Source organism: Erinaceus europaeus, chromosome 17, assembly GCF_950295315.1.
Source record: "Erinaceus europaeus chromosome 17, mEriEur2.1, whole genome shotgun sequence".
NCBI classification, from domain to species: Eukaryota; Metazoa; Chordata; class Mammalia; order Eulipotyphla; family Erinaceidae; genus Erinaceus; species Erinaceus europaeus.
The window spans coordinates 40,556,518-40,580,228 of record NC_080178.1 but is presented as its reverse complement, the minus strand read 5'-3'; the positions used below and the strand labels follow the sequence as shown (position 1 = coordinate 40,580,228).

The 23,711-nt window shown below is 53.9% G+C and overlaps 1 protein-coding gene across 11 annotated transcripts in view; it reads left to right on the top strand.

Annotated features, from left to right (window-relative positions):
• Window positions 1–23,711, top strand: part of MYO7A (myosin VIIA) — a 70,751-nt gene that overhangs the window by 40,206 nt on the left and 6,834 nt on the right. For 7 of the 11 annotated variants that reach the window (XM_060176721.1, XM_060176719.1, XM_060176722.1 and 4 more), the window contains 29 exons: window positions 4–141; window positions 1,159–1,317; window positions 1,457–1,549; window positions 3,425–3,519; window positions 4,105–4,189; window positions 4,539–4,757; window positions 5,034–5,141; window positions 5,880–6,089; window positions 6,204–6,407; window positions 6,495–6,671; window positions 7,104–7,193; window positions 8,003–8,130; window positions 9,927–10,053; window positions 11,022–11,141; window positions 11,551–11,724; window positions 12,845–13,072; window positions 13,559–13,729; window positions 14,911–15,028; window positions 15,392–15,518; window positions 15,905–16,167; window positions 16,380–16,570; window positions 16,812–16,936; window positions 17,057–17,206; window positions 17,673–17,834; window positions 18,586–18,741; window positions 18,821–18,926; window positions 19,658–19,771; window positions 20,601–20,688; window positions 20,806–20,912. In XM_060176721.1, coding sequence (XP_060032704.1) covers window positions 4–141; window positions 1,159–1,317; window positions 1,457–1,549; window positions 3,425–3,519; window positions 4,105–4,189; window positions 4,539–4,757; window positions 5,034–5,141; window positions 5,880–6,089; window positions 6,204–6,407; window positions 6,495–6,671; window positions 7,104–7,193; window positions 8,003–8,130; window positions 9,927–10,053; window positions 11,022–11,141; window positions 11,551–11,724; window positions 12,845–13,072; window positions 13,559–13,729; window positions 14,911–15,028; window positions 15,392–15,518; window positions 15,905–16,167; window positions 16,380–16,570; window positions 16,812–16,936; window positions 17,057–17,206; window positions 17,673–17,834; window positions 18,586–18,741; window positions 18,821–18,926; window positions 19,658–19,771; window positions 20,601–20,688; window positions 20,806–20,912 — 4,233 coding nt within the window. The remainder of the gene's footprint in view (window positions 1–3; window positions 142–1,158; window positions 1,318–1,456; window positions 1,550–3,424; window positions 3,520–4,104; window positions 4,190–4,538; window positions 4,758–5,033; window positions 5,142–5,879; window positions 6,090–6,203; window positions 6,408–6,494; window positions 6,672–7,103; window positions 7,194–8,002; window positions 8,131–9,926; window positions 10,054–11,021; window positions 11,142–11,550; window positions 11,725–12,844; window positions 13,073–13,558; window positions 13,730–14,910; window positions 15,029–15,391; window positions 15,519–15,904; window positions 16,168–16,379; window positions 16,571–16,811; window positions 16,937–17,056; window positions 17,207–17,672; window positions 17,835–18,585; window positions 18,742–18,820; window positions 18,927–19,657; window positions 19,772–20,600; window positions 20,689–20,805; window positions 20,913–23,711) is intronic. The other 4 variants (XM_060176713.1, XM_060176717.1, XM_060176716.1 and 1 more) reach the window with 4 other exon arrangements.

Genomic DNA, 23,711 nt, shown 5'->3' with positions numbered 1-23,711 from the left:
CAGGGTGCTGAGACCAGGAAGCGCTCACCCACACTCAGCAGCCAGTTCAAGCGGTCCCTGGAGCTGCTGATGCGCACTCTGGATGCCTGCCAGCCCTTCTTCGTGCGTTGCATCAAGCCCAACGAGTTCAAGAAGCCCATGGTGAGCAGGCTGCTGGGCTGGGGGCAGGCAAAGCAGGCGGGCATGCATATCTCTCTCTCTCTGCAGACATTTGAGGATGCCCCCCCCCCCCACAGGCTGCAGGGCCCTATACAGGCAGGTTCAAACCCTGACTGTGGTCCCCTCTAAGCTGGGTGCCTGGAAGCAAGTCTCTCTGCCCCCTGCTGCCTCAGTTTCCTACAAAAAGTGGGAAGTGGATCAGATCCCATCCCTTCTGAGGCAGTGTGGTGGTGGGGAGTGTACTCTACCTGTTCTTGCCCACAGCTGGCCTGACTTTCTGTGAAGGGCTCTGCAAATAGCAGCTTTGCCACTGTCCAGTCCAGCCAGTCCTCCTCTAAGAATCCTCCCTGCGTTTCTCTGGCTGAGCATGGTCCCAGGTCTGGAGCCTTCCCAATGTGTGCCTGACAGGCTAGGTGATCCTTTCAATTTTTTTTTTCTAGTGGCCCCTGGAGATTGGGGAGCTGCCTGGGGAGCCACAGGGAGGGGTTGTTTACCTCGGGAAGGCCAGAGGGCCACTCAGTGGAACCACAGGGTCAGGGGAGGGAAGGAAGGCGTGAGAGACAGTGCCTGGAGAGAGGAAGCAGGTGGCGGAAGCAGCATCCGGGGCTGGCCCTGCCCAGAAAACAGCCCCCAGTGGGCCAGGCTCTGCTCTGAACCAGAGCAGACTGAAGGGGGCATAAAGGGGACACTTCTCCACTGAGGCAAGGGGGGACCTTTACCCTGATGAGACCCTGCTGCACCCCCAGGTGCCCACCCCAGGCACCCAAAGTCACTCCCCCCAGCTGCCCTGCTGTGAGCCAGTCAAGAAAGCATGTGACATTCTCAGCTGTCTTACTGTCAGTGGCCAGAGAGGGTCTGTGCACTTGATCTGTGGGTAGGACCCAGGGTGGGACCCAGACCCTCTTTGCCCTTCACCATTGGTCTTGGGCTTCAGTCTGAGGCTGGGATGCTGCAGGGCTGGTCTGGCTACCCTAGCTCAGGCCCTGGGTTCTGCTACAGCTGTTCGATCGGCACCTGTGTGTGCGCCAGCTGCGGTACTCGGGGATGATGGAGACTATCCGTATCCGCCGTGCCGGCTACCCCATCCGCTACAGCTTCGTGGAGTTCGTGGAGCGCTACCGTGTGTTGCTGCCCGGTGTAAAGCCGGCCTACAAGCAGGTGAGGATGTCAGGGATCAGCCAGGGACTCTGCTGGGAAGGCAGGACCTGGCTGGGGGCAGGGCTGACACATAAGGCTGCCTCCCAGCCTGGGGGACCCAAGCGCCCCCTGACTACTACCCCTTGTTCCCCCTGCCCAGGAAGACCTTCAGGGGACTTGCCAGCGCATGGCCGAGGCTGTGTTGGGTGCCCACGATGACTGGCAGATTGGCAAGACCAAGATCTTCCTCAAGGTGAGTACCCTCTGCAAGGGGTCCCTTTGGGCCATGCTGGTGGGAAGCTGGGCCCTGGGGGGTCCTGGCCTGGGGCAGGAGCTGTCTGGGAGCTGCAGTGGCAAGCCTGTAGGTACTGCTTCCCCATTTCCATTTCCTGCTGCTGTATTTCTTGTCATCTGTCACGGTGGTGGGGTGCTTCCTCCCTTCGCAGGGGTGGAGTTCCAGGGCATTGGGGAAGGAAGGCAGGAGCATCCCGGAATTGCAGAGTGCCCTGGGCTTCAGCAATTCCAAGGCCAGAGCACTGACTTATGGATTCAGGCTTCTAGCCTTGTGGAGCAGGTGTAGCCCTGTGGGAAGGGAGGAAAAGGCACAGCACAGCGCCACCTGGTGCCCAAGGACACTGAGGATCCTGCCTCCCAGCCTCATCTCAAGGGCTTTTCAGGAACAGACTATGGTTTCAAGTCCCAGTTCCTTTGTGCTGGGTCCTGTGTCCACAAGATGTGTGTCTCTATCTGTCAGGGTCATATAGCCCCTAGGGCATATGCTGGATTTCTTTTTTTTTTAATTTGTTTATCAGGGGATTAATGGTTTACAGTTGACAGTAAAATACAGTAGTTTGTATATGTATAACACTTGTACATAACAATACAACCCCCATTAGGTAAGGCAGGTCCATTTCTAGCCTTCTGAGAGTTCTCCAGACTGCTATCCACAGGGGTTGGACCAACTGACTTACCCACCAACAGTGCAAGAGGGTTCCTTTGTCCCCACAACCTCTCCAGCATTTGCTGCTGCTTCCTTTTTTGATATAGGACATTCTCAAAGGAGTGAAGACAACAATTCTCATTGTTGTCTTTATTTGCATTTCTCTGACAATCAAAGATTTGGAGCATTTTAAAATATTATTTTTATTACTATCTTTATTCTTTTTTATTGTTGTAGTTATTATTATTGATGTCATCATTGTTCTTGGATAGGACAGAAGGAAATGGAGAGAGGAGGGGAAAACAGAGAGAGGGAGAGAAAGATAGATACCTGCAGACCTGTTTCACCACTTGTGAAGTGACTCCTCCTACAGGTGGGGAGCTGGGGGCTCGAACCAGGATCCTTATATCGATCCTTGTGCTTTGAGCCATGTGCACTTGACCCGCTGTGCTACTGTCTGACTCCCAAGTTGGAGCATTTTAAAATATGTTTATTGGCCTTTTGGATCTCTTCTATGGAGAATATTCTGCTCATATCCTCTCCCCATTTTTGGATGGGGTCATTTGTTTTCTTGTTGTTGAGTATGGTAAGCTCTTCATAGATTTTGGTTAATAGCCTCTTGTCTGATGTATGCATGTAAAGATCTTCTCCCATTCTGTGGGAGGTTTCTTTGGGTGGTGGTTTCTTTTGCTGATACACTGGATTCCTCTGAATTTCTCTGACAATCAAAGACTTAGAGCATTTTTAAAATATTATTTTTATTTTTATTACTATCTGAATAAAGCACTGAAGGCACCGTGTGCTTCCATGTGGTGTTGTTTTTCTTATCTCGTTAGAGGCCCTGGGTTCCAGCACTACGGACAGCAGTGAGCGGTGTTCCATGGATGGTGGCTCTGTGTTGTAGGTTCTTTCTTTTCTGTGTCTCTCTCTCTCTCTATGTGAAAAGTGGGACAGGGAAACTGCTCAGGAGCATCACACAAGTGTGAGGCCTGGGCTTCATTCACACATTAGAAAAAGTTTCCTTCCTCTAGAGTGAGGGTTGGTGTTCAGTCAAGGTAGAGGAGAGAACCCCCAAGAAGTGGGCCAGGCCTGCCCACTAGGGAGGCTACCCACAGGCAGAGCAACCCTGGGGCCATGAAGCTGGACCCTGAGGGAGGTGCAGGCCTGCTTAGCCACTCTGCCCCACAGGACCACCATGACATGCTGCTGGAGGTGGAGCGGGACAAGGCCATTACCGACAGGGTCATCCTCCTCCAGAAGGTCATTCGGGGTTTCAAGGACAGGTAGGTGCTATTCCCTGCCTCCCTGCAGGGGGTATACCTGGGACCTGACAGCTGCTCTAGAATACATACACATATGCATGTGTGGAAACAAGCCCCCTGGCTCCTCACCTGCAGGGGAGTCGCTTCACAGGCAGTGAAGCAGGTCTGCAGGTATGTAACTTTCTCTCCCAGTCTCTGTCTTCCCCTCCCCTCTCGATTTCTCTCTGTCTTATCCAACAACGATGACAACAATAATAGTAACAACAACACCGATGAACAACAAGGGCAACAAATGGGAAAAAATGGCCTCCAGGATTGGTGGGTTCGTAGTGCAGGCACTGAGCCCCAGTGATAATCCTGGAGGCAAAAAAAAAAAAAGGAGAAACACCTACAACGTTGCTCCACACCTACAGGTGGGGACCAGGTGCTTGAACCTGGGTCCTGGCACATGATTGTGTACAATCAACCAGGTTTGCCCAGTCTCCACTCTGCTCATTTTGCAGATGAGTCTTGGAGAGCTGGGACTGGGCCTGCCTGCTGTCCCCTACTGCCCTCGGGCACTGTGTACCTTCTCTCAGCTCCTTCTGTGTCACTCTGCCATCTCAGGTCCAACTTCCTGAAGCTGAAACATGCAGCTATGCTGATCCAGAGGCAGTGGCGGGGCCACCACTGCAGGAAGAACTATGAGCTGGTGAGCCTTCCCCAGGGCTGTGAAGCCCTTCCAGGTCCTGGGCCTCAGTCCCCAGACCAAAGTCCAAATCTGCTTGTTTGGCTTCTTCACAGATTGTAGTGTGGGCTGCTTCCCTTATGGAACATTTTGGGCCATGAGCACCTGGGCGTTTACAGAGCTCAGAGGGAGACAGAAGTGGGTTGGCTGTGTAGACCTTGGCCGAGGATGGGATCCCTGGAAAGACACATCCTTAGGGAACATGCATGTAGAAGGAATGGGCCTGGGACAGTGGGTCTGGGGGCAGATTGTGTTGCATGGGGGTGTGGGGTCATGGGGGCACAGACTGAGAGGCAGGGTGCTGTGGTTGCAGATGCGGTTGGGCTTCCTGCGGCTGCAGGCCCTGCACCGCTCACAGGAGCTGCACCTTCAGTACTGCCGGACCCGTGGGCGCATTATCCTCTTCCAGGCTCGGTGCCGTGCCTTCCTGGTGCGCCGGGCCTTTCGCCACCGCCTGTGGGCTGTGCTCACTGTGCAGGCCTATGCCCGTGGCATGATTGCCCGTCGGCTGCACCGCCGGCTCCAAGCTGAGGTGAGGCCTGGCCCTTCATTCCTGTTCTCTGAGCCAAAGTGGAATGGAGGGAGAGCAAGGGACAGTTCCTATGTGAATTTTGGAGATCCTGAAAGAAAATCTGTGGTGGCTCAACTGCCCCCATCCCACTAGAGAATTTCCAAACTGCTTCAGTTTCCTCTGTTAAATGACCCGTCAAAGTGGCTCCCAGCTCAGGCAGGGGTGGGATGATAGAAGTCAGCAAGGGGCTGTGCTGCCCAACCCTGCCCTGTAGTCAATACCTGGTCCTCCCCTCAGTACTTGCGGCGCTTGGAGGTGGAGAAGATGCGGCTGGCTGAGGAAGAGAAGCTCCGTAAGGAGATGAGTGCCAAGAAGGCCAAGGAGGAGGCTGAGCGCAAGCACCAGGTGAGGGAGTTGCTGGGCCTCCATGATGCACCTAGCACCCAGCAGTCAACCCACATGCACACTTTTCACCCATGTCTGGGGCCCAGGCTCCTGGATGCTGAGCATTGGATATGCCTGGCATGGGCAGGAAGCTGCACACCAGAGGAGGGAAGGGAAAGGCCTGATTGATCCCGGAAGTGCTGTGACAATATCAGCCATAGGCTGAGTAGCAGCCAGGAAACACGGGGCGAGAAAGCAGAGCTCTGAATTGCCTGATTGTGTGGGTTTGTATACAGCCAGCACTGCAGAGGCACCTTGCCAACTGGGCAGTCCATCTCTAGCACTTCAGCCATACTGGGCAGTGGGCTGTTGTGCTGTGAGGCTTCCCCTCCAGCTGGGGAGGCTGGATCCAGTCCCAAGTTGGGGTGCCTATGCTCAGTGGCAGAGCATAGGACCTGTACCCTGAGCTCACCTTACTTGCCAGGAGTGATGTTCAGTGCTCTGTCTTTATGAATGAGTACTAAGAAGAGCCTCCCCTGCTATGCCTGGAGGACAGAGCCCATCTGTTGGGTTTGTTACTGCCCGGTGCTGGACATCTGTCCACAGTGGACATTGAGCTGGGGATGCCCAGGTGCGGGCAGGGGGGCTGGTGGAAGTCAGGTCTGAGGTCTGACCTGGGCTCCCCATGGAAGGCTGTTCTGGAGGCTCTGACCATGTGGCCTGCTGCCCACTACAACCCCGCCCCACGCCTCACCCCAGGAGCGTCTAGCCCAGTTGGCGAGGGAGGACGCAGAGCGGGAGCTGCGGGAGAAGGCTGAGGCGCGGAAGAAGAAGGAGTTGCTGGAGCAGATGGAGAAGGCCCGCCATGAACCTATCAACCACTCGGACATGGTGGACAAGATGTTTGGTTTCCTGGGCACTTCTGGGGGCCTGCCAGGCCAGGAGGGCCAGGCACCTAGTGGCTTCGAGGTACCATGTAGGGACCAGGACTCCTTTTGCACTCAGGGTGCCATCTGAGCAGAGACGATAGGGGACCTGTACTGGCCACACATCCACCGTGCCCTTTTATTCCCCCCCCCCCAGGACCTGGAGAGAGGGCGGAGGGAGATGGTGGGCGAGGACCTGGACTCGGCCCTGCCCCTACCTGACGAGGATGAAGAGGACCTCTCCGAGTATAAATTTGCCAAGTTTGGGGCCACCTACTTTCAGGGCACTATCACCCACACCTACAGTCGGCGGCCCCTCAAGCAGCCGCTGCTCTACCATGACGATGAGGGCGACCAGCTGGTAAGGCCGTGTGGGGGCTCTGTGGCAGGCTCTGGGGTGCCCCACCCTCACCCTGGCCCAGCCACCCCTGACATGGAGTGCCCACAGGCGGCCCTGGCAGTCTGGATCACCATTCTGCGCTTCATGGGGGACCTGCCGGAGCCCAAGTATCATGTGGCCATGAGCGACGGCAGTGAGAAGATCCCAGTAATGACCAAAATCTATGAGACCCTGGGCAAGAAGACCTACCGGCGGGAACTGCAGGCCCTGCAGGGTGAGGCTGAGGTGAGGCCTCTGGCTCTGCTTCCTGCCTCAGCTCCCTGCCCCCAGACCCCAGCCAAGCTGTTGTTTCTTGTTGCCTGGAGGTTATCTCTGAGGCTCTGTGCCAGCATGAGTACTCCAATCCCTGCAGACTTAATTGCTTAGATAGAAGCTGAGAAACAGAGAGTGTGAGAGATAAAGGAGCGGGAGACAGGAGGAGAGACACCACAGTACTGCTTCACCACTTGAGAAGCTTTCCTGGTGCTGTGCAGGCACATCCATTGGTGGCCAGGGGCTCGGCCTGGGCCATGTCTGCCACTGGCTAGCCTGTCAACAAGGTGGAACACTCCACACAGGGTTTTGGGTGGGGGTGGCAATACCCTGGGCAGAGGCCTGTCATCAGCTTATCTTGTCATTATTGACTACCTCATTGATTGACCCTGACCTGTCCTGAAGGCCCAGCTCCCTGAGGGGCAGAAGAAGAGCAGTGTGAGACACAAGTTGGTACACCTGACCCTGAAGAAGAAGTCCAAGTTGACAGAGGAGGTGAGAGCAGCATGGAGCCCAGGTGGGACTGAGGCTGCCTGGCAGAGCAGGCAGGCAAGTGAGGAAGAGGGTGAGCTGGCTACCCTTTTCTTATTTGCCTGGAGGTCGCCTACTCTATGAAGTCTCCCTGGACTGGTAAGCAGCAGAGTCAGGCTTCTCCTCACAGCTTGCTTCCACTTTGCCCTTGTTCTGGTCCCCCATCTGAGCCCCACATCCAGCCTAGCAACCATGCACTCCCAGGTTTGCATCCAGCTCTTCTTAGTGTAGGAGAAACCCTGGAGCCCAGGGAAGAGAATGTTTGCTCCTATCTTGGAAGGCTGCTGTATACTGAGGGTGGTGGTGTTCAGCTGTGAGGACCCTACACACCACACACACACCTGCCCATCTGTAGGGATGCACTCTACAGATTAGAGGACAGAAGCGGGGTCAGGCAGTAGGGTTTGAGAGCTAGGCCTGAGCTGTTCACAGCTGGGGTCAGGTGTGTACAGGCTCCTGTCTTGGCTAAAAGGGCTGCCCCTGGGTAGGGGTGTGTGTGTGGCGGGGGGTCAGGGGGCTGCAGGATAGCCTTGTCCTGAAGCCAGTGTGCCCCTGCTGTGTGATCGGTTATGGAGCCAATATCTACGATGATGCATGGAGCAGGGCTGTAGTTACAGAGGGTAGAGTTGGGGGAAGGGGGGCTCGCCGGGTATATGTGGGGTGGGGGAGCCCTGCTCTAGGGTTCTGCAGTCTGGGCACTGGGCAAACTCAGGCAGAAGGCTGGACCCTGGCTTCCTTTGCCTGGGTCGAGCCACGCCCTCCCACTGGCCCAGGTGACCAAGAGGCTTCACGACGGGGAGTCCACTGTTCGGGGCAACAGCATGCTGGAGGACCGGCCCACCTCCAACCTGGAGAAACTGCACTTCATCATTGGCAATGGCATCCTGCGACCGGCACTGCGGTCAGGGCAGGGGCTGGGGGAGGGGCCAGTGACATAGGGGCGGGACTGTCTGTTGTAGAGGCGGGGCCAATGGCGGGGAGGCGGGGCTAGATGGTGTAGACTAGTAGAAGGGGCAAGGCCAGTGGAGCTCTTGTACTGTCTCGAGCATTGAGCACTGTATGCAGAGTCAACACTCTGCTGGCAGACTTGTCGCACTGTCCCCTCACATCCTCTTCTGGCTAGCTGTTTGACCTAGGTAGAACATGTCTCCTGGAACCTGCGCGTCTGCATCTGTACAGGATTGATGGTAGCCTGCCTCCTGGCCATGGACTGAGTGTGGCTGCTCCTGCACAGAGCAAACCCCAGAAAAGGGAGCTGTCTTATTCTCTGACACTCAGAATAGGCCCTATCCCTGTTGGTGCCCTCAGAGCACCTCAGCCAAGCAATATGCTGGGGCCTCAGGCTATAAGGGAGAAGATAGGGTGACTTCGGGGTCACAGAAATGAAGGAATCAGCTTAGCTGAGGCTGTGGAGGGAAACTGAGCCAAGCTGACCCTGCCAACCATGTGCTGTGGTCGGGGCATTTACCTAGTAAGGACACAGGGGCCACCACGGCCAGAGAGAGAAGGGGGTCACAATAACCAGAGCCACCATAGCCAAGGCAAGAGAGGGGTGACAGCACCTAGGCCACCAAGAACAGGGGTAGAGGGGGCAACAGCATCCAGAGCCACCACAACCAGGAGCTTCAGGAGTGATGACCTGCCACCTAGGTACATCACTATCAGTCCTAGAGTCATCATTTGTAGAGGACACAGTGCCGAGAGGCCTGGTGTCAGCAGGCTGGGCGGCAGCCCCCAGGGCTCAGTTCCTTGCCCTTCTCCTCATGACCAGTTTCACCCCAGCCACAGGCTAAGTCACTGGCATGTGGCGAGAGGAGACTCTGCTAAGTCAGTGTGCTCCCGCCAAGGGGCCAGCATGTTCTGAGATATGTCCCCACCTGTCTGAAGTTCAAAGCCACCTCTGCTGTGACTCAGTCTTGGCAGAGGCACAGGGGGGTTTCTAGCTTCATTATTTATCTTGATAAAAAGTTAGCAACATCCAGACCTTACTGGAAGTCTCTCTAATCTATGACTTCTCAAAAGTGGGGAGAGTTGTGGGTGAGATGGCCCCTCCCTACCCTTCTGAGAAGACAGGAGGAGGGTGGAGAGTGCCCCTCGCAGTCTTTGTCCTCAAGGGCCCTGGAAAGCTGTGAGTTCTGGCATACTTTCCTCCTTGCAGCTCCACCAGAAAGAGGCTCCTGTTCCCACTGAAAACAATAGGATGCTTTAATCTGATTGCAGAAATGACATAGGGGCACTTGGTCAGTACAGAAACACCTGAGAGGGAGTGGGAGGCCCAGAGCTCACCCCCCTGCCTCAGTGCTCGTCTGTGTTCTACTGTGCCCTGTCAGTTGCCAGAGGTGAAGCTACCTGCCTGGGTATCCTGGTGGGGCCCCAGACCAGGCATAGCCTGTAAGTCTTTTCCATCAGCCCTCAACTGGAGTGAAATCTCCCATGAGTGGATGGGAACTAGCTGGGAAGTGGAAGAAGGTTTTGACCTGGGACACATCATGGCTATCTACTAAGGGAAGGATAGCTTTGGTGTGGCTTTGGGGGGGTGGGCAGGCTGGCACTGCTGTTGGGACAGAAGTTGGCAGAGTCCTAGGTGGGCAACAGGTGCTAGGGAAGGTGCTGGCTGTGGGCTGCAGTACAGCTTCTGGCACCCAGGAGCCCAGCTTCTCCTACTTGCACCCTGAACAGTGTGTCTCTTGCCCCCAGAGATGAAATCTACTGCCAGATCAGCAAGCAGCTCACACATAATCCCTCCAAGAGCAGCTATGCACGTGGCTGGATCCTTGTGTCTCTTTGTGTGGGCTGCTTCGCCCCATCTGAGAAGTTCGTGAAGGTGTGGGGCACCAGGCATGGCTGGGACATAGTGGGGGGCCAGGACTGGTTATCTCAGGCCCTCCTTCCTGCACTCAGCACCCTACTCTCTTCCTGCGATTCCCCTTTTTATTATTTTTTATTTACAAGATAAGATTACGGGGATATAGTTCTGCACCACACCCACCGACAAAGGTCTGTGCACCTTTGGCTAATTTTGGGGGAAAGTGAATGTGCTTTAATTCCTTATATTCCACACATGAGAAAAAACCACATAGTAGTTGTCTTTCACTTCATTTAATAAGCATAATCACCCCCAATTGTCTCCATTTTGTCCTAAAGTATATGACATAGCATTTTTTATTGCAGAGTAGTACTCTATTGAGTATAATCACATAATTTCTCTAGTCAGTTCTCTGTTGATGGGCATGTAAGCTGCTTTCACTCTTTGGCTATTGCAAATAATGTGGTTATGAACATAGGGGTGCATATGTCCACTTGAATTCTTGTTTGCATGTCCTTTAGATAAATGCCCAAGAGTATTATTTGCTGTATCATACAGTAATTCCATTTTTATTTAAGGACTTGCCATATACAAGTTTGTGTCTTACTCAAGGTGTAACAGTCCCTTTTCTCTACAACCTCCCCAATACCTGTCACTTCCTGTTTTGAGCCATTCTCACAGGTGTGAGATGGAATCTCTGTAATTTTAATGTGCATTTCTCTCATGTTAAGTGGAGCATTCCCTCATGTCTGTGGGTCACTTGTGCTGCTTCTTTAGAAAACTGTCAATTCAGATCTTTTGCCTACTTTTAACTGCTGACCCCTTTTCCTTGATGAGGAGGCTGAGTTAGCCAGCAGTCTCTCCTGCCCTTGCCCTTGCCTCCCACTCCCCTACCCTCCCTGGGGCAGATGTTGTAGTCCAGGCTTCAATGCTTAAGGGCTGAGACACTGTGGTGGGTGTGTCCCTCAGTTGGTCTTTGTCTGCAGTACCTGCGGAACTTCATCCATGGGGGCCCCCCTGGCTATGCCCCATACTGCGAGGAAAGGCTCAGAAGGACCTTCGTCAATGGGACCCGGACACAGCCACCCAGCTGGCTGGAGCTGCAGGTTTGTCCCTGTACTGGCCCTGTGCTCCCTGGCCCTGCCACAAAGGTAGTACTACTTTGGGATTTTCTGACTCTTCAAATGTTCACCCTCCAGGCCTATTTGGAAGAGATGTGTCCTCACTAGGTAACTAAGCCACAGACTGAACCAGAGGTATCCTGCTGTGTCTTGTGGCTCCATCTATTACTTAGAACAATGGCACTCACTCACCCCCCAGAGTCTGGTGACAGTTCTGTTCCCCAATGTTCAGCCTCAATGCTGCCTCAGATCACCTGTGACCAGGGACAAGAGTGTCCCCATGAGTACTGGGGTCCTGAGGCTCATGGCAGCGCCTGCCTCTGGGAAGGAGCCCAGAGGGGCCAAGCTGCTCAGACAGGATGGGTTCCCAGAAGCCCTCTCTGTTCCCTTCCAGGCCACCAAGTCCAAGAAGCCCATCATGCTGCCTGTGACATTCATGGACGGAACCACCAAGACACTGCTGGCAGACTCAGCCACCACAGCACATGAGCTGTGCAGTGCACTGGCTGACAAGATCTCGCTCAAGGATCGCTTCGGCTTCTCCCTCTACATTGCCCTATTTGACAAGGTGCTACTTGCCTGACCACCTCTGTCCCATTTTGGCTCAGGGGCGGGCAGGGAACCTGCTTTCCTCTCTGCTAGCTTTTGGCAGCCCTGCTCAGCTTGACTCTGAATAACAAGCTCAGGGTTGGGCAGTGGCCCCAGCGGGTAGAGTACACACATTACCTTGTGTGAGGACCCGGAGTTCAAGCCTCCCATCCCACCTGCTGAGGAGAAGCTTCAGCAATGGAGCAGTGCTGCATGAATCTCTCCTCCCTCTTGTCTCTTTCTCTCCCTCTACCGGAGCCTGCAGGACAGTGCAGAAGGAAGCCGCAGCTTACTCAGGTTGGGTGTGCCCAGGTGGGGGCCTTCCCCTGGCACAGGATCCAGAGTCATTTCCCACCTGCAGGTGGTGGTATGATTTCTAGTCAGGTGGCAATGTCAGTGGACTGAGAAGCCAACCCCCAGGGGTTTGTGTCTCTCCTCTGTGCACACCTTTAGTCTTGACAGCTCAGCCCTGAACTGAGCCCTCAGAAGTGCCTACAGCTTTCCCTGATGAGCTGAGCCCAACAGGGTGACCCCTTCCCTGCCGACAATACCCCAGCAGCAGGCCCAGGGACAGAAGCAGCATGCTGATGGACACAGTTCAGTCTGCCTGGCTTTCTTTTCATGCTGGGGCTTTGCATCTGCACCACTGCACTGCTTCCAGTGGCCTCCCCACCCTTTAAAACTTCAGAGACACAAGCACAGCAATCTTCCCCTGTGCCCTGCAGGATACTCCCATGTGGTGTCAGACACTTGAATGTGGGTGTGTTCTGCTGGGTGAGCCATCTCCTGGCCCTGCCTGGGTTTTTGTCACCTAGAGAGGTCCTGTGTTTCCTTTGTATCAGAGCACAGACCAGAGTAGAGCCCAGCTGTGGCACTGGCAGTAGACCTGGTCTGTGGGTCCACTCTTCCATACTGCACCACACCGGTCCTGCCTGTGTCTTCTGCAGCCACATGTCCCTTGGGGTGTCAGCAGACTTATGCCAGATACAGGAGCACTGGGACAGCCCCAGGCCTGCTCCCCTCGCAAGTGGCTGGCTGTTTCCAGGCTGTTTTCCATGTGCACCAGAAGTGCTAAGCTGGTGCCCTGTACTCTCCCACAGGTGTCGTCCCTGGGCAGTAGCAGTGACCACGTCATGGACGCCATCTCCCAGTGTGAACAGTATGCCAAGGAGCAGGGTGCTCAGGAGCGCAATGCCCCCTGGAGGCTGTTCTTCCGAAAGGAGGTCTTCACACCCTGGCACAGCCCCTCTGAGGACACAGTGGCCACCAATCTCATTTACCAGCAGGTGGTTCGTGGGGTCAAGTTTGGCGAGTACCGTTGTGAGAAGGTGAGTGGGATACCCCCAAGACAGCTGCCTGGCCAAGTTTTTGGCAATGATGATGGCAGTGGAGGATGGATGTTAGCCTTGGAGGTGGTGGTGGCACTAGTGTGGCAGGTAGATGACACCAGCATAGTCTTGTCAGCTCTGAACACTTAGACATGACCATAACTAGCTGGAAAACACCTACAGCCTTCGAATCCTATTGTCCCTACTGCCAGGGAAGACTGGGGGTCACTGTGACCAAGCCCACCAGGAAGAGGACATGGTTCAACAGTCTGACTACCCTGTCAATCTTCTGCACACATACAGCCTTTCACACTTGGCCTCTCCAGGAGTGTGGGTTATGGCAGGAACTGCCCCTACTCTTCCTGTTCCTTCGCCATGCCAGTCCCTGCCTCCATTCACTGGGCTGAGACTGAGTGCTGGCTTGGGCAGAGAGGCCAGGGGGCCTACAGTCTGTCCTCCTGCCAGATGACACCCCACCCCCCACAGGAGGATGACCTGGCTGAGCTGGCTTCCCAGCAGTACTTTGTGGATTATGGCTCTGAGATGATCCTGGAGCGCCTCCTGAACCTGGTGCCCACCTACATCCCCGACCGAGAGATCACCCCCTTGAAGACATTAGAGAAGTGGGCGCAGCTGGCAATTGCAGCCCACAAGAAGGTTTGGACATGGGAAACCAGAGTTCTTACCTGACATCTGCCCTCACCCTAGCCTTCTGACAGCCTCATTCACTGCAGACATGAGGTCTGCTCTGCCTGAGACACTGATGGGAACCTGGACCATGCCTGGGGGTGTTTAGGGGTGGAAGACCTTCTAGGCAATGATGGCCCTAGCAATTCCTGATCAGCTATGAGGTCTGCCAGTGTGGACCAGGGGTGGCCTCACTGACAGGCACACAGGCCTGAGTAGCAGCTCAGCCTGGGACCCCACACACCCTTCCCACTGACCTTACTGTCCCCAGGGGCTGCCCATCAGCCTGCACCCATGTCTAGCACAGCTGAGCCAAAGGTTTCCCTGAACCTCCTCAGTTGCTGCAGCCTGTCCCTTCAGCCTCCTCTGGGCTCCAGGTGGTCACTGTCAGCAGTCAAGTGGCACTCCCAGGCCTGGTGACACAGATGTTTTATTCAGGCATCTGCCATGAACCAGGCCCAGGGGCCCACTGGGAACAGGATAGCTGGGCCCTCCATGGTTAGCCTGCTGTCTGTCCCCTGGAAAGTTTGTGTGGGTGATACCAGCCTCCAGACCACCACACACTTGGAGCCAAGCTTCTCCACAAGGAAGCCTGCACACCTACATTGCTCTTGGCATCTGTGGACAGAGGACAGAAAGCATGAGCCCACTCAACCCCTCCAAGTTGGTACAAGGTCCCAGAGTTATCTTCATTTATTTTTTGTGAAGCCAGCGCACCACCACCCTAGTCACACTTTTTGATTCAGATGTATAGACACCAGGGCCCTGGACCTTCCTGTGGTGCCTTAGCACCTTCCATATGGTGCTGGGGCTCCAGATTGAGTTGTGCATTGAGCTCTGACCATTCATTTGGCTTTGGTGCCAGCCCTGCTCTGGACTGTGACCTTTCTAACTCTCCACCCTTCCCATGTCCACTAAGAGCCCACCCTGGTCTGGTAGGGGGTGCACAGCCCCTCAGCTATACACGCAGCTGCTCCCTAACCCTTGCCTCTGCATCATTCGTGTGCATTGGTTGGGTGGCGGGCTGGCTGGGGTTCTCAAGTAAGTGCTTGCCAATGGGGGATGAGGATGTAAGGGGAGTTATGGGCTGATGGCACAGGTGAGGCCAAACTCTAGGGACTTCTGGTCAGCATACCCTGTCCTCCCTGCAGGGCATCTATGCCCAGCGGCGGACAGATGTGCAGAAGGTCAAGGAGGATGTGGTCAACTACGCACGCTTCAAGTGGCCCCTGCTCTTCTCCCGTTTCTATGAAGCCTACAAATTCTCAGGTACCAAGCCACCCATGTGGCTCCCCAGACAGCCAGGCCCCACAAGTCAATACATGCACATAGTAGGTGCTTACCACAGTGTCACTAATGCATCCAGTGTCACTAATGCATCCACTAATGCATCCTACTATGTGTGTGCACATAGTAGGCGCTTACCACAGTGTCATTAATGCATCCATTGTGCTTGCCACAGTGTCACTAATGCATCCACAGCAAGGAGGGGGTGTCTCTGGCTGGGAGGGGGCTTAGCCCACACTTCCCACTACACCTTGGGGCTTGGCTCTAGGGGAGACTGTACCATCTGGGTCTGTTTCCTTGATGTATCTGGAGGGGTGGCCCCTGCCAGTATTGGTCTCTGCTCAGGCCCTAGCCTCCCCAAGAATGATGTGATTGTGGCTGTCAACTGGACAGGCGTCTACTTTGTGGATGAGCAGGAGCAGGTGCTTCTGGAACTTTCCTTCCCTGAGATCATGGCTGTGTCCAGTAGCAGGTGAGCAGTGGGGTAGGAGACAGCCCTGTCCTCAAGGAGGCAGGTGGAGACTCGGGTGGGTTCCCCAGGGTGGCCTGGCCTGGGGGGAGACTGTGGCCTATATAGCACCTCAACAGCAGTCCTATCAGTCTGCTTAGCTGCAGAAACTAGGGTGATTGCAAGCTGGAGGAGGCTGTACACTGGGTGCCCCCACCTGGGGCCAAGTGTCCCCTCTGCTAGGCCCACAGGCCAAGATGCTGCCCCCTGTTGTGGCTTGGGCACTGAGCAAGCCATTGGGAAAGGGCGCTAGGAGGATGGAAAGGACTTTCTGGAGAAAGTGTCCTCTTAGGTAGGGGTTTGGCTGGCGGAGCTGAGTCTGACTGGCCTGGCTTGGTCCCCTTAGGGAGTGCTGTGTCTCTCTCGCTCTTGCTGGGCTGCTCAGATGCGGGTGGGACCAGCCTGATGTCTGCGGGGCCCTGTTCTCCGTGTTGGTCCTGCAGGGGAGCGAAGCTGACAGCCCCCAGCTTCACACTGGCCACCATCAAGGGGTACGAGTACACTTTTACCTCCAGCAACTCGGAGGACATCCGTGACCTGGTAGTCACCTTCTTGGAGGGGCTGCGGAAGAGGTCCAAGTACGTGGTGGCCCTGCAGGACAATCCCAACCCTGGTGAGTGTGCTGGGCAGGCCCCAAGTGCCCTCCACCTACCCCTTCTTTGAGCTAGGTCCCGTGAGCATGGCCAGGTGAGTGGGCTTCCTGCTGGGAGCAGTAGGAAGCCAGGGGTGGCTGCTAAGCAGGGGTGAAGTTGAGTGGGGTGGGTAGGCTCTCACACCTTTAGCATAGCTGCGGATCTCCCCACACCCTTGTGGTCTATTCCCCAGCAGGTGAGGAGTCGGGCTTCCTGAGCTTCACCAAAGGTGACCTCATCATACTGGACCATGACACAGGCGAGCAGGTGATGAACTCGGGCTGGGCCAATGGCATCAATGAACGTACCAAGCAGCGCGGGGACTTCCCCACTGACTGTGTATACGTCATGCCCACTGTCACCCTGCCTCCCCGAGAGATTGTGGTACGTGCTGGCTGCTGGGAGGCATGGGTCTCCAATGCCATCCATGCTCTGAAATGGGCCGATGTGGGTTCAGGGGTGTAAGCTCCTGTGGGGATGATCTCAGGGCCTTAGAGGACCATAAGCCTGGGGGGGGGGGCAGTTTCCAAACCCATGCTGGATGGGGAAAAGCCTAGAAAGAGCAGGGAAGCAAGGCCTGCTTGCTGGGGTTGCCTGGAGGGAGCTGAGCTGTGCCTCACTGCAGGCCTTGGTCACCATGACCCCGGACCAGAGGCAGGACATGGTGCGGCTCCTGCAGCTGCGGCCCCCAGAGCTTGAGGCACGAGCCAAGCCCTACACGCTGGAGGAGTTTTCCTATGATTATTTCAGGTGCTGCAGGGGCCTGTGGGGTCCCCTTCACAGTGGTGTCAGCCTCTGGCTGGGGATGGGCACAGACAGGGAGGGGTGACAGGACTAAGAAAGTCTTCCTGACTGCCCTGTGCCCAGCAGGCCTCCCCCCAAGCACACACTGAGCCGCGTCATGGTGTCCAAGGCACGTGGCAAGGACCGACTATGGAGCCACACTCGGGAGCCACTCAAGCAGGCATTGCTTAAGAAGATCCTGGGCAGTGAGGAGCTGTCACAAGAGGCTTGCATGGCCTTCGTTGATATCCAGGTGCTGAGCATGGGCTCTCTGCATATGCCAGGCACCTCTGGGTGCGAGGGCCACACAGAGAGTGGTGTCCCAGGCTCGTGCTGGCCTCACAGTTCAGAAAAGAGATCTCTGAGGGGAGCAAGGCCAGGCATCCTTGAAGGAGAGCAGAGAGGGCTTCCTGGAGGAAGTGGTATCTAAGCAGAGGCCAAAAAGTTAAGTGTAGGCCTGAGCCAGGCAAAGGGAAATGAGCCAGAAAGGAAAGCAGCCTATGCAAAGGAACTGAAGCACAACAAAGCTGCTGTTTCAAGGGTGTGAAGATTAGGCAGGGATTTGGATAACTGCAGGGGGAAGCACTGCTGGCAGGTGGGTGGTAGGTGTGGTTTGGAAGGACCATCTGCTTGTCTGAGTACCCTGACTGGGGTGAGGTGGGGAGGGAGGGGTAGCTCCTCACTACCACAGGCATTCCTTGACACTCCCACCTGTGCTCAAGTATATGGGTGACTACCCATCCAAGCGGATGCGTTCCATTAATGAGCTCACAGACCAGATATTTGAGGGGGCCTTGAAGGCTGAGCCCCTCAAGGACGAGGTGTATGTGCAGATCCTGAAGCAGCTGACGGACAACCACATCAGGTATGAACAGGCGCCACACCCTAGCCTGGTGCTGGGGCCTCTCCACAGACCTGAGCAAGGTTCCCTCAGCTTGTCCTCCTGCCCTGCCCACACACAGCCCGGGAAAGCCTTTCCTTTCTCCTTTTACTGCTGAAGTTGTCACTGAAGTTGGTGCCTGCATGACCACTACTCCTGGTGTATTTTGGATAGAGAGGAAGAGAAAGGAGAGATACCTGCAGCACTGCTCCACCACTTGTGAAGTTTCCTTCCTGCATGTGGGACCAGATGCTTGAACCTGGGCCTTTGCACACAGTAACATGTGCCCTTTGTTGGACTAACCACTAAATAGCTCCTACGCCTTTCCTTTCCTCTTTGTCAATTAGACTCCACCTCATCCTTCAAAGTCCAGGTCAAATGGCACCTCTTCCTCCAAGCCCTCTAAATTGCTCTAAACCCAAGGAACTCATAGTAGTGCTTGCCAGAGTAAAGGGGCCACTGGAGGAAAAATATATATATATTATATATAATATATATTATATTATTAACAATAATATAATATATATTATATATATAATAATCTCCAGCCAGAAAGCAAGCTACATGCTACTCCCTTCACTGGCGAAGCTTATCATGAAGGAACAGTCTTAGGGGGACCAGAGTGGCATTGCTTGCTTTCACCCTGGCATATTTTGACATGGGGCCCCTGGCCTCCCTGTGGCTCAGTGCCGGCTGGACATGCCCTGACTGAGCACTATCACCGGTCCCCCCGCAGGTACAGTGAAGAGCGGGGCTGGGAGCTACTGTGGCTTTGCACCGGCCTCTTCCCGCCCAGTAATGTCCTGCTGCCGCATGTGCAGCGCTTCTTGCAGTCCCGCAAGCACTGCCCACTTGCCCTGGACTGCCTGCAGCGGCTGCAGAGGGCACTCAGGTATGAGGCTTGGGGCTGGGATAAGGGAATCTGTGGGCAAACCTATCTCCCGATGGCACCCCTCTCCCTCGGCTCTCAGGAACGGGTCCCGGAAGTACCCCCCACATCTGGTGGAGGTGGAGGCCATCCAGCACAAGACCACCCAGATCTTCCACAAGGTCTACTTCCCTGATGACACTGACGAGGTGAGGCCACCGGCTTTCTGTTGGGGTGCCCCCCACATGCTCATGTCTGCTGGGTCTCCTGCACCTCAGTCAGGGGCCACAGGACCCCCCCATCCCTTTCTCCAGCAGCTCTGAGGTCTTCCTTCCTTCTCCCTCTGGCCTCTATCCTCAGCCCCCTCCTAGAGGCCCTGCTGTATGTGTCTGGCTGCCTCCTGAGCCCTCTCCTTTCACCCTGCTCAGATCAGCCTGAGTCCAGTATCAACATGCATCATTTGAAAAGTAGCTTTAAGACTCATCTAACAGGCTTCCAATCACAGGGGCAGAAAAGCTCCAGAAATCCTTTCCTGGCCTGCTAGGGGAAAGTTCTATGGAATGGCCCCCAAGTCATGCTTTCTGCTCCACCTCAATTTCCCTAGATTCTCTACCCCTCTCAATTCTGTAGTCTGTGCTACTTCCCCTCACCTCTCCCCCATTCTGGAGTTTTCTTCCCTCTTTCTCCAGTCTCCTTCTTGCCCTCTCTCTGCTTTGCTCCCCTGGCTTCTGCCATATTCCCAGCAGCAAATGGGCCAGGCCTAGGTGTGAGAAGATGTGCAGGACTATTCTTCCTTTTCCTAAATCAATGCAGGCTCTGAGCCTGTGGGTACATCCCATCAGAGGAAGGGTGTCCTATGTAGGAAGCAGCAGCCACGGTAGCTCAAGAGGCCTGGGGACAAGCCCTGCCTGAGCCAAGTGTGTACCTCTTCCTCCCGCAGGCCTTCGAGGTGGAGTCCAGCACTAAGGCCAAAGACTTCTGCCAGAACATCGCTGCCCGGCTTCTGCTCAAGTCTTCTGAGGGCTTCAGCCTATTTGTCAAAATTGCTGACAAGGTGGGTGGTGGGGCCTTGGCTGCCTGCCTGCTGTGGGGCTGCAGAGCTTGTGGGGAGCCGGGTGGGTGAGCTTCATACTGACCCCACCCTTCTCCTCTGTGCATGGCCTCAGGCCTCCTGTCCACACACCTCCAAACCCTGCTGGAAGGGACATTATCCCTACACAATAGACCACAAAACCTGAGCTCAAAAAGGTTAAGTAACTCAAGGTCACACAGCAGGAACTCAGATCTGCAGAGGTTTGACCCTAAAGTACTCCCCCTGGCCCCAGACAGTCTACTGTACTGGTCTTCCCCACTTCTCATCATTAGTGGTCTGGGGATACAGCATAATGGTTCTGCAAAAGACTTTCATGTCTGAGGGTCTGAGGTCTTATGTTCAATCTCCAACACCACCATAAGCCAGAGCTGAGTGTTCTGGTCTTCTCTTTCATTAAAAAGAAATTTTAAAAAATGAATTAAAATTTTAAAAGCCCACTATTAATGCCCTCCCCTCTACCTGTTACTCACTTGGTTCTGTGTGTATCCTGTCAGTCTCCTGTCACCACTGCCCTGGTGTTAGATCCTGGGGACCCAGAGGTGACCTGAGTCCAAGGGCTTGGGCAATTAGGCCCTGAGGGACGAAGAAGATGGGGTGCTGAAGAAAGTCCAAGCCAGGCTGGGCCTCATTCTTGATCACTCAACTCTTTGCTGAGTGAACACAGGCAGGAAGTGCAGGGCTGATAGGACACCCTTCTGGACAACAGTGGGTGTACAGGGAGAGGGGCCACCAACTCCCTCTCAGGCAGGGAAAGCCAGGAAACAGTGAACTGGAATTGGGTTGTCCCCAGGTCATCAGTGTCCCTGAGAACGACTTCTTTTTTGACTTTGTTCGGCACCTGACAGACTGGATAAAGAAAGCCCGGCCCATCAAAGATGGTAAGGTGCGGCCCAGCACAAACGCCCTCAGAGCAGAACCAGTGCTGGGAGGCCCATAGGGAAGGCTGGGCCTGCTCCATGCTGGTGCTCCCGGTTGACCTGCTGCTTGTGCCACAGGAATAGTGCCTTCGCTCACCTACCAGGTGTTCTTCATGAAGAAGCTGTGGACCACCACAGTGCCCGGGAAGGACCCCATGGCAGACTCCATCTTCCACTACTATCAGGTAAGTCCCTCTTGTGCTCCCAGTCAAGAAAGCAAAAGTGTGGTGTCCTTACCAGTTAAAGTCCTGCCAGAACTCCCATCTCAGATGCTGGACACCCCCATATCACAGCTCTATTATTCACAATAGCCAAAATATGAGAACAACCTAAATGTCCATCAATAGATGATTAGATAAAGAAAGTATGAGGTAGATACTTAGTGGAGTACTATTCTGCAGTGAAAAAGAATCCTTTGGGACAGAATGGATGAAACTAGAAGTGATTATGTGTAATGATGCAAGGAAATAAAAGACAACTACTAGAAAGCTTCACTCATATCTGGGACTTGTGTCTTGGAACTTGGTGACTTCTTTTGCAGGCCCCCTGAACGGGCGTGGACTTTAGCCTTAGTTAAAGATACTCCTGTAGCTCTTGGTGGTTTCTGAGTCTTTGGTGCAGGGAGCTCACGTATCTGGCCTGTTTGCCTGGCATTTTTCACTCCCATTGCACTAAGTGGGCATGCTCTACCCATTTCATAGAAGAGACAGAGACTTAGATGAAGTGGTAGGTTTGACTGCAGGGCCTTGTGACTGCAGGCTCATTGATTTTCTCTGGGCTGGGAGAGAGAGATAGACCATGATGCTAGGAGTGGTGGCTGCTTTGGAGGGGACAGTGGCCTGGGAGACAGGGTGACTCTCATTCCAGCCTGGGGCCTGCCTTCCACCTTCACTCCATACTGTCTTCTCAGTACATGACACTGTCAACTACCAGATGACACCTAAGAGTCAGCCTTAAGACCTCCCTCTCCCTCCCATGCCCCAAATCAGTCATGTGATGACATTCCCTCCCACATACTTCAGCTACCCACCCACAAGCCCCTGGTTGTCCCCCCCTCTTACTGTTGGTCAGTCCACTGTCTCTCATCTGGATGGAGCCATCCTTCTCGCTGTCCCGTCCCCTTACCTGTTTTGTCCTCCTTTGACCTGTTCTTCACAGGGGGTCAGCCTGACTCATCTCAGTAGCTTTCCAGCTCCACTAGGCCAGCTCCTTCGGCCTGCCTGGCCACACTTCCTGGTGCTCAGCTCCCCCACTGCGTGTCTTCACTGCTCAGGTGTGCCACATGGCCTCTATTCTGAGGTGTTCTTCCTCAACTCCTACCCTCACCTACTGAGCTTTTAGGTGCCAATCCAATCATTTTTAAGTGTTTTTTTTATTTTATTTTATTTTTTTTTTTTAAGTGTTTTTTTTTTTTTTAATTTTTTATTTAAGAAAGGATTAGTGAACAAAAGCATAAGGTAGGAGGGGTACAACTCCACACAATTCCCAACACCCAATCCCCATAACCCACCCCCTCCCCTGATAGCTTTCCCATTCTCTATCCCTCTGGGGGCATGGACTCAGGGTCGTTGAGGGATGCAGAAGGTAGAAGGTCTGGCTTCTGTAATTGCTTCCCCGCTGAACATGGGCGTTGACTGGTCGGCCCATACCCCCAGTCTGCCTCTCTCTTTCCCTAGTAGGGTGTGACTCTGGGGAAGCTGAGCTCCAGGACACATTGGTGGGGTCTTCAATCCAGGGAAGCCTAGCCAGCATCCTGGTGGCATCTGGAACCTGGTGATTGAAAAGAGAGTTAACATATGAAGCCAAACAATTTGTTGAGCAATCATGGATCCCAAGCTTGGAATAGTGGAGAGGAAGTGTTAGGGAGGTACTCACTGCAAACTCTAGTGTAGTCCTGCTTTCAGGTATATATTTTGCAGTAGTTTATGGATACGTGTGCACATAAGCTCTCTCTCACAGAAACTGGTGTATATCTAGGTTATGGGACTTTGTTGGAAAGTGAACTACCTGAGATGAAATTAGAGTGTACTATTAAAGGAAAGGTCTCACCCGAGTAATGAAGCTGAAGGGTTGTCATTCCACACGTGAAGTCTCTGGATACATTCTGGGGTGAAGCATGTTGAGGTAGCAATCGTTGCTTTGGTTAGTTTGTGATCGGCAGATGCAATGTTATTTGGTTTGGATTGGGAGATGCATACGGGAAAGTGGGCCCTATCCAAGGGTTCCAGGACTGGGGGAAGTAGGGGCTCTATAGTGAAGATGTGAGGTTCCTGCTGTCTTAGGGTTCAAAAAGACAATCGATAGTTAATATTATCATCACATTATTTGTTAATTGGGTTAACTTTGAAAAGTCCCTTTGTTATGGTTTCCTGGACAGTACCCAGTATCTTGTATATAGATGTGCTATTGGAAGCTTCTAATCTACTTGGTCTAGGCTTTTGAGAGAGTCCGCATATCAAATACATAGCCTATATATTAAAAAGATTCAGTTTGTCTTTTGAGAAACTTTGAGACATACAATTGATTTCCCCCTCTCATATTAATTAACTACTGATTTATATGTCTACATTTTGCTAGGAGTGTACATAAACACCATTCCCACCACCAAAGGACTGTGACCCATCCCTCCCGCCCACTTCCACCCCCCACTGGCCCAGGAAGCTACATGCCTACCCCTCACCACTGGGTTTTTACTTTGGTGCCCTTAAGTGTTTTTTTTAATAGTGACTTATAAGACTATAAGATTAGAGGGCATAGTTCTACATCACACCCACAACCACAGTTGTACACCCCTATAGCACCGATAGCCACTACAGTTCTCGGTAAGGTCTTAGAGATGGGTTTGCTACTTTTTTCTTTTATGCAAGTACATGTGTTTCAAATCTCTGTATTCCACATGAGTGAAGCTTTCCAGTAGTTGTCTTTGATTTCCTTGCATCACTATGCATAATCACTTGTAGTTTCATTCATTCTGTCCCAAAAGA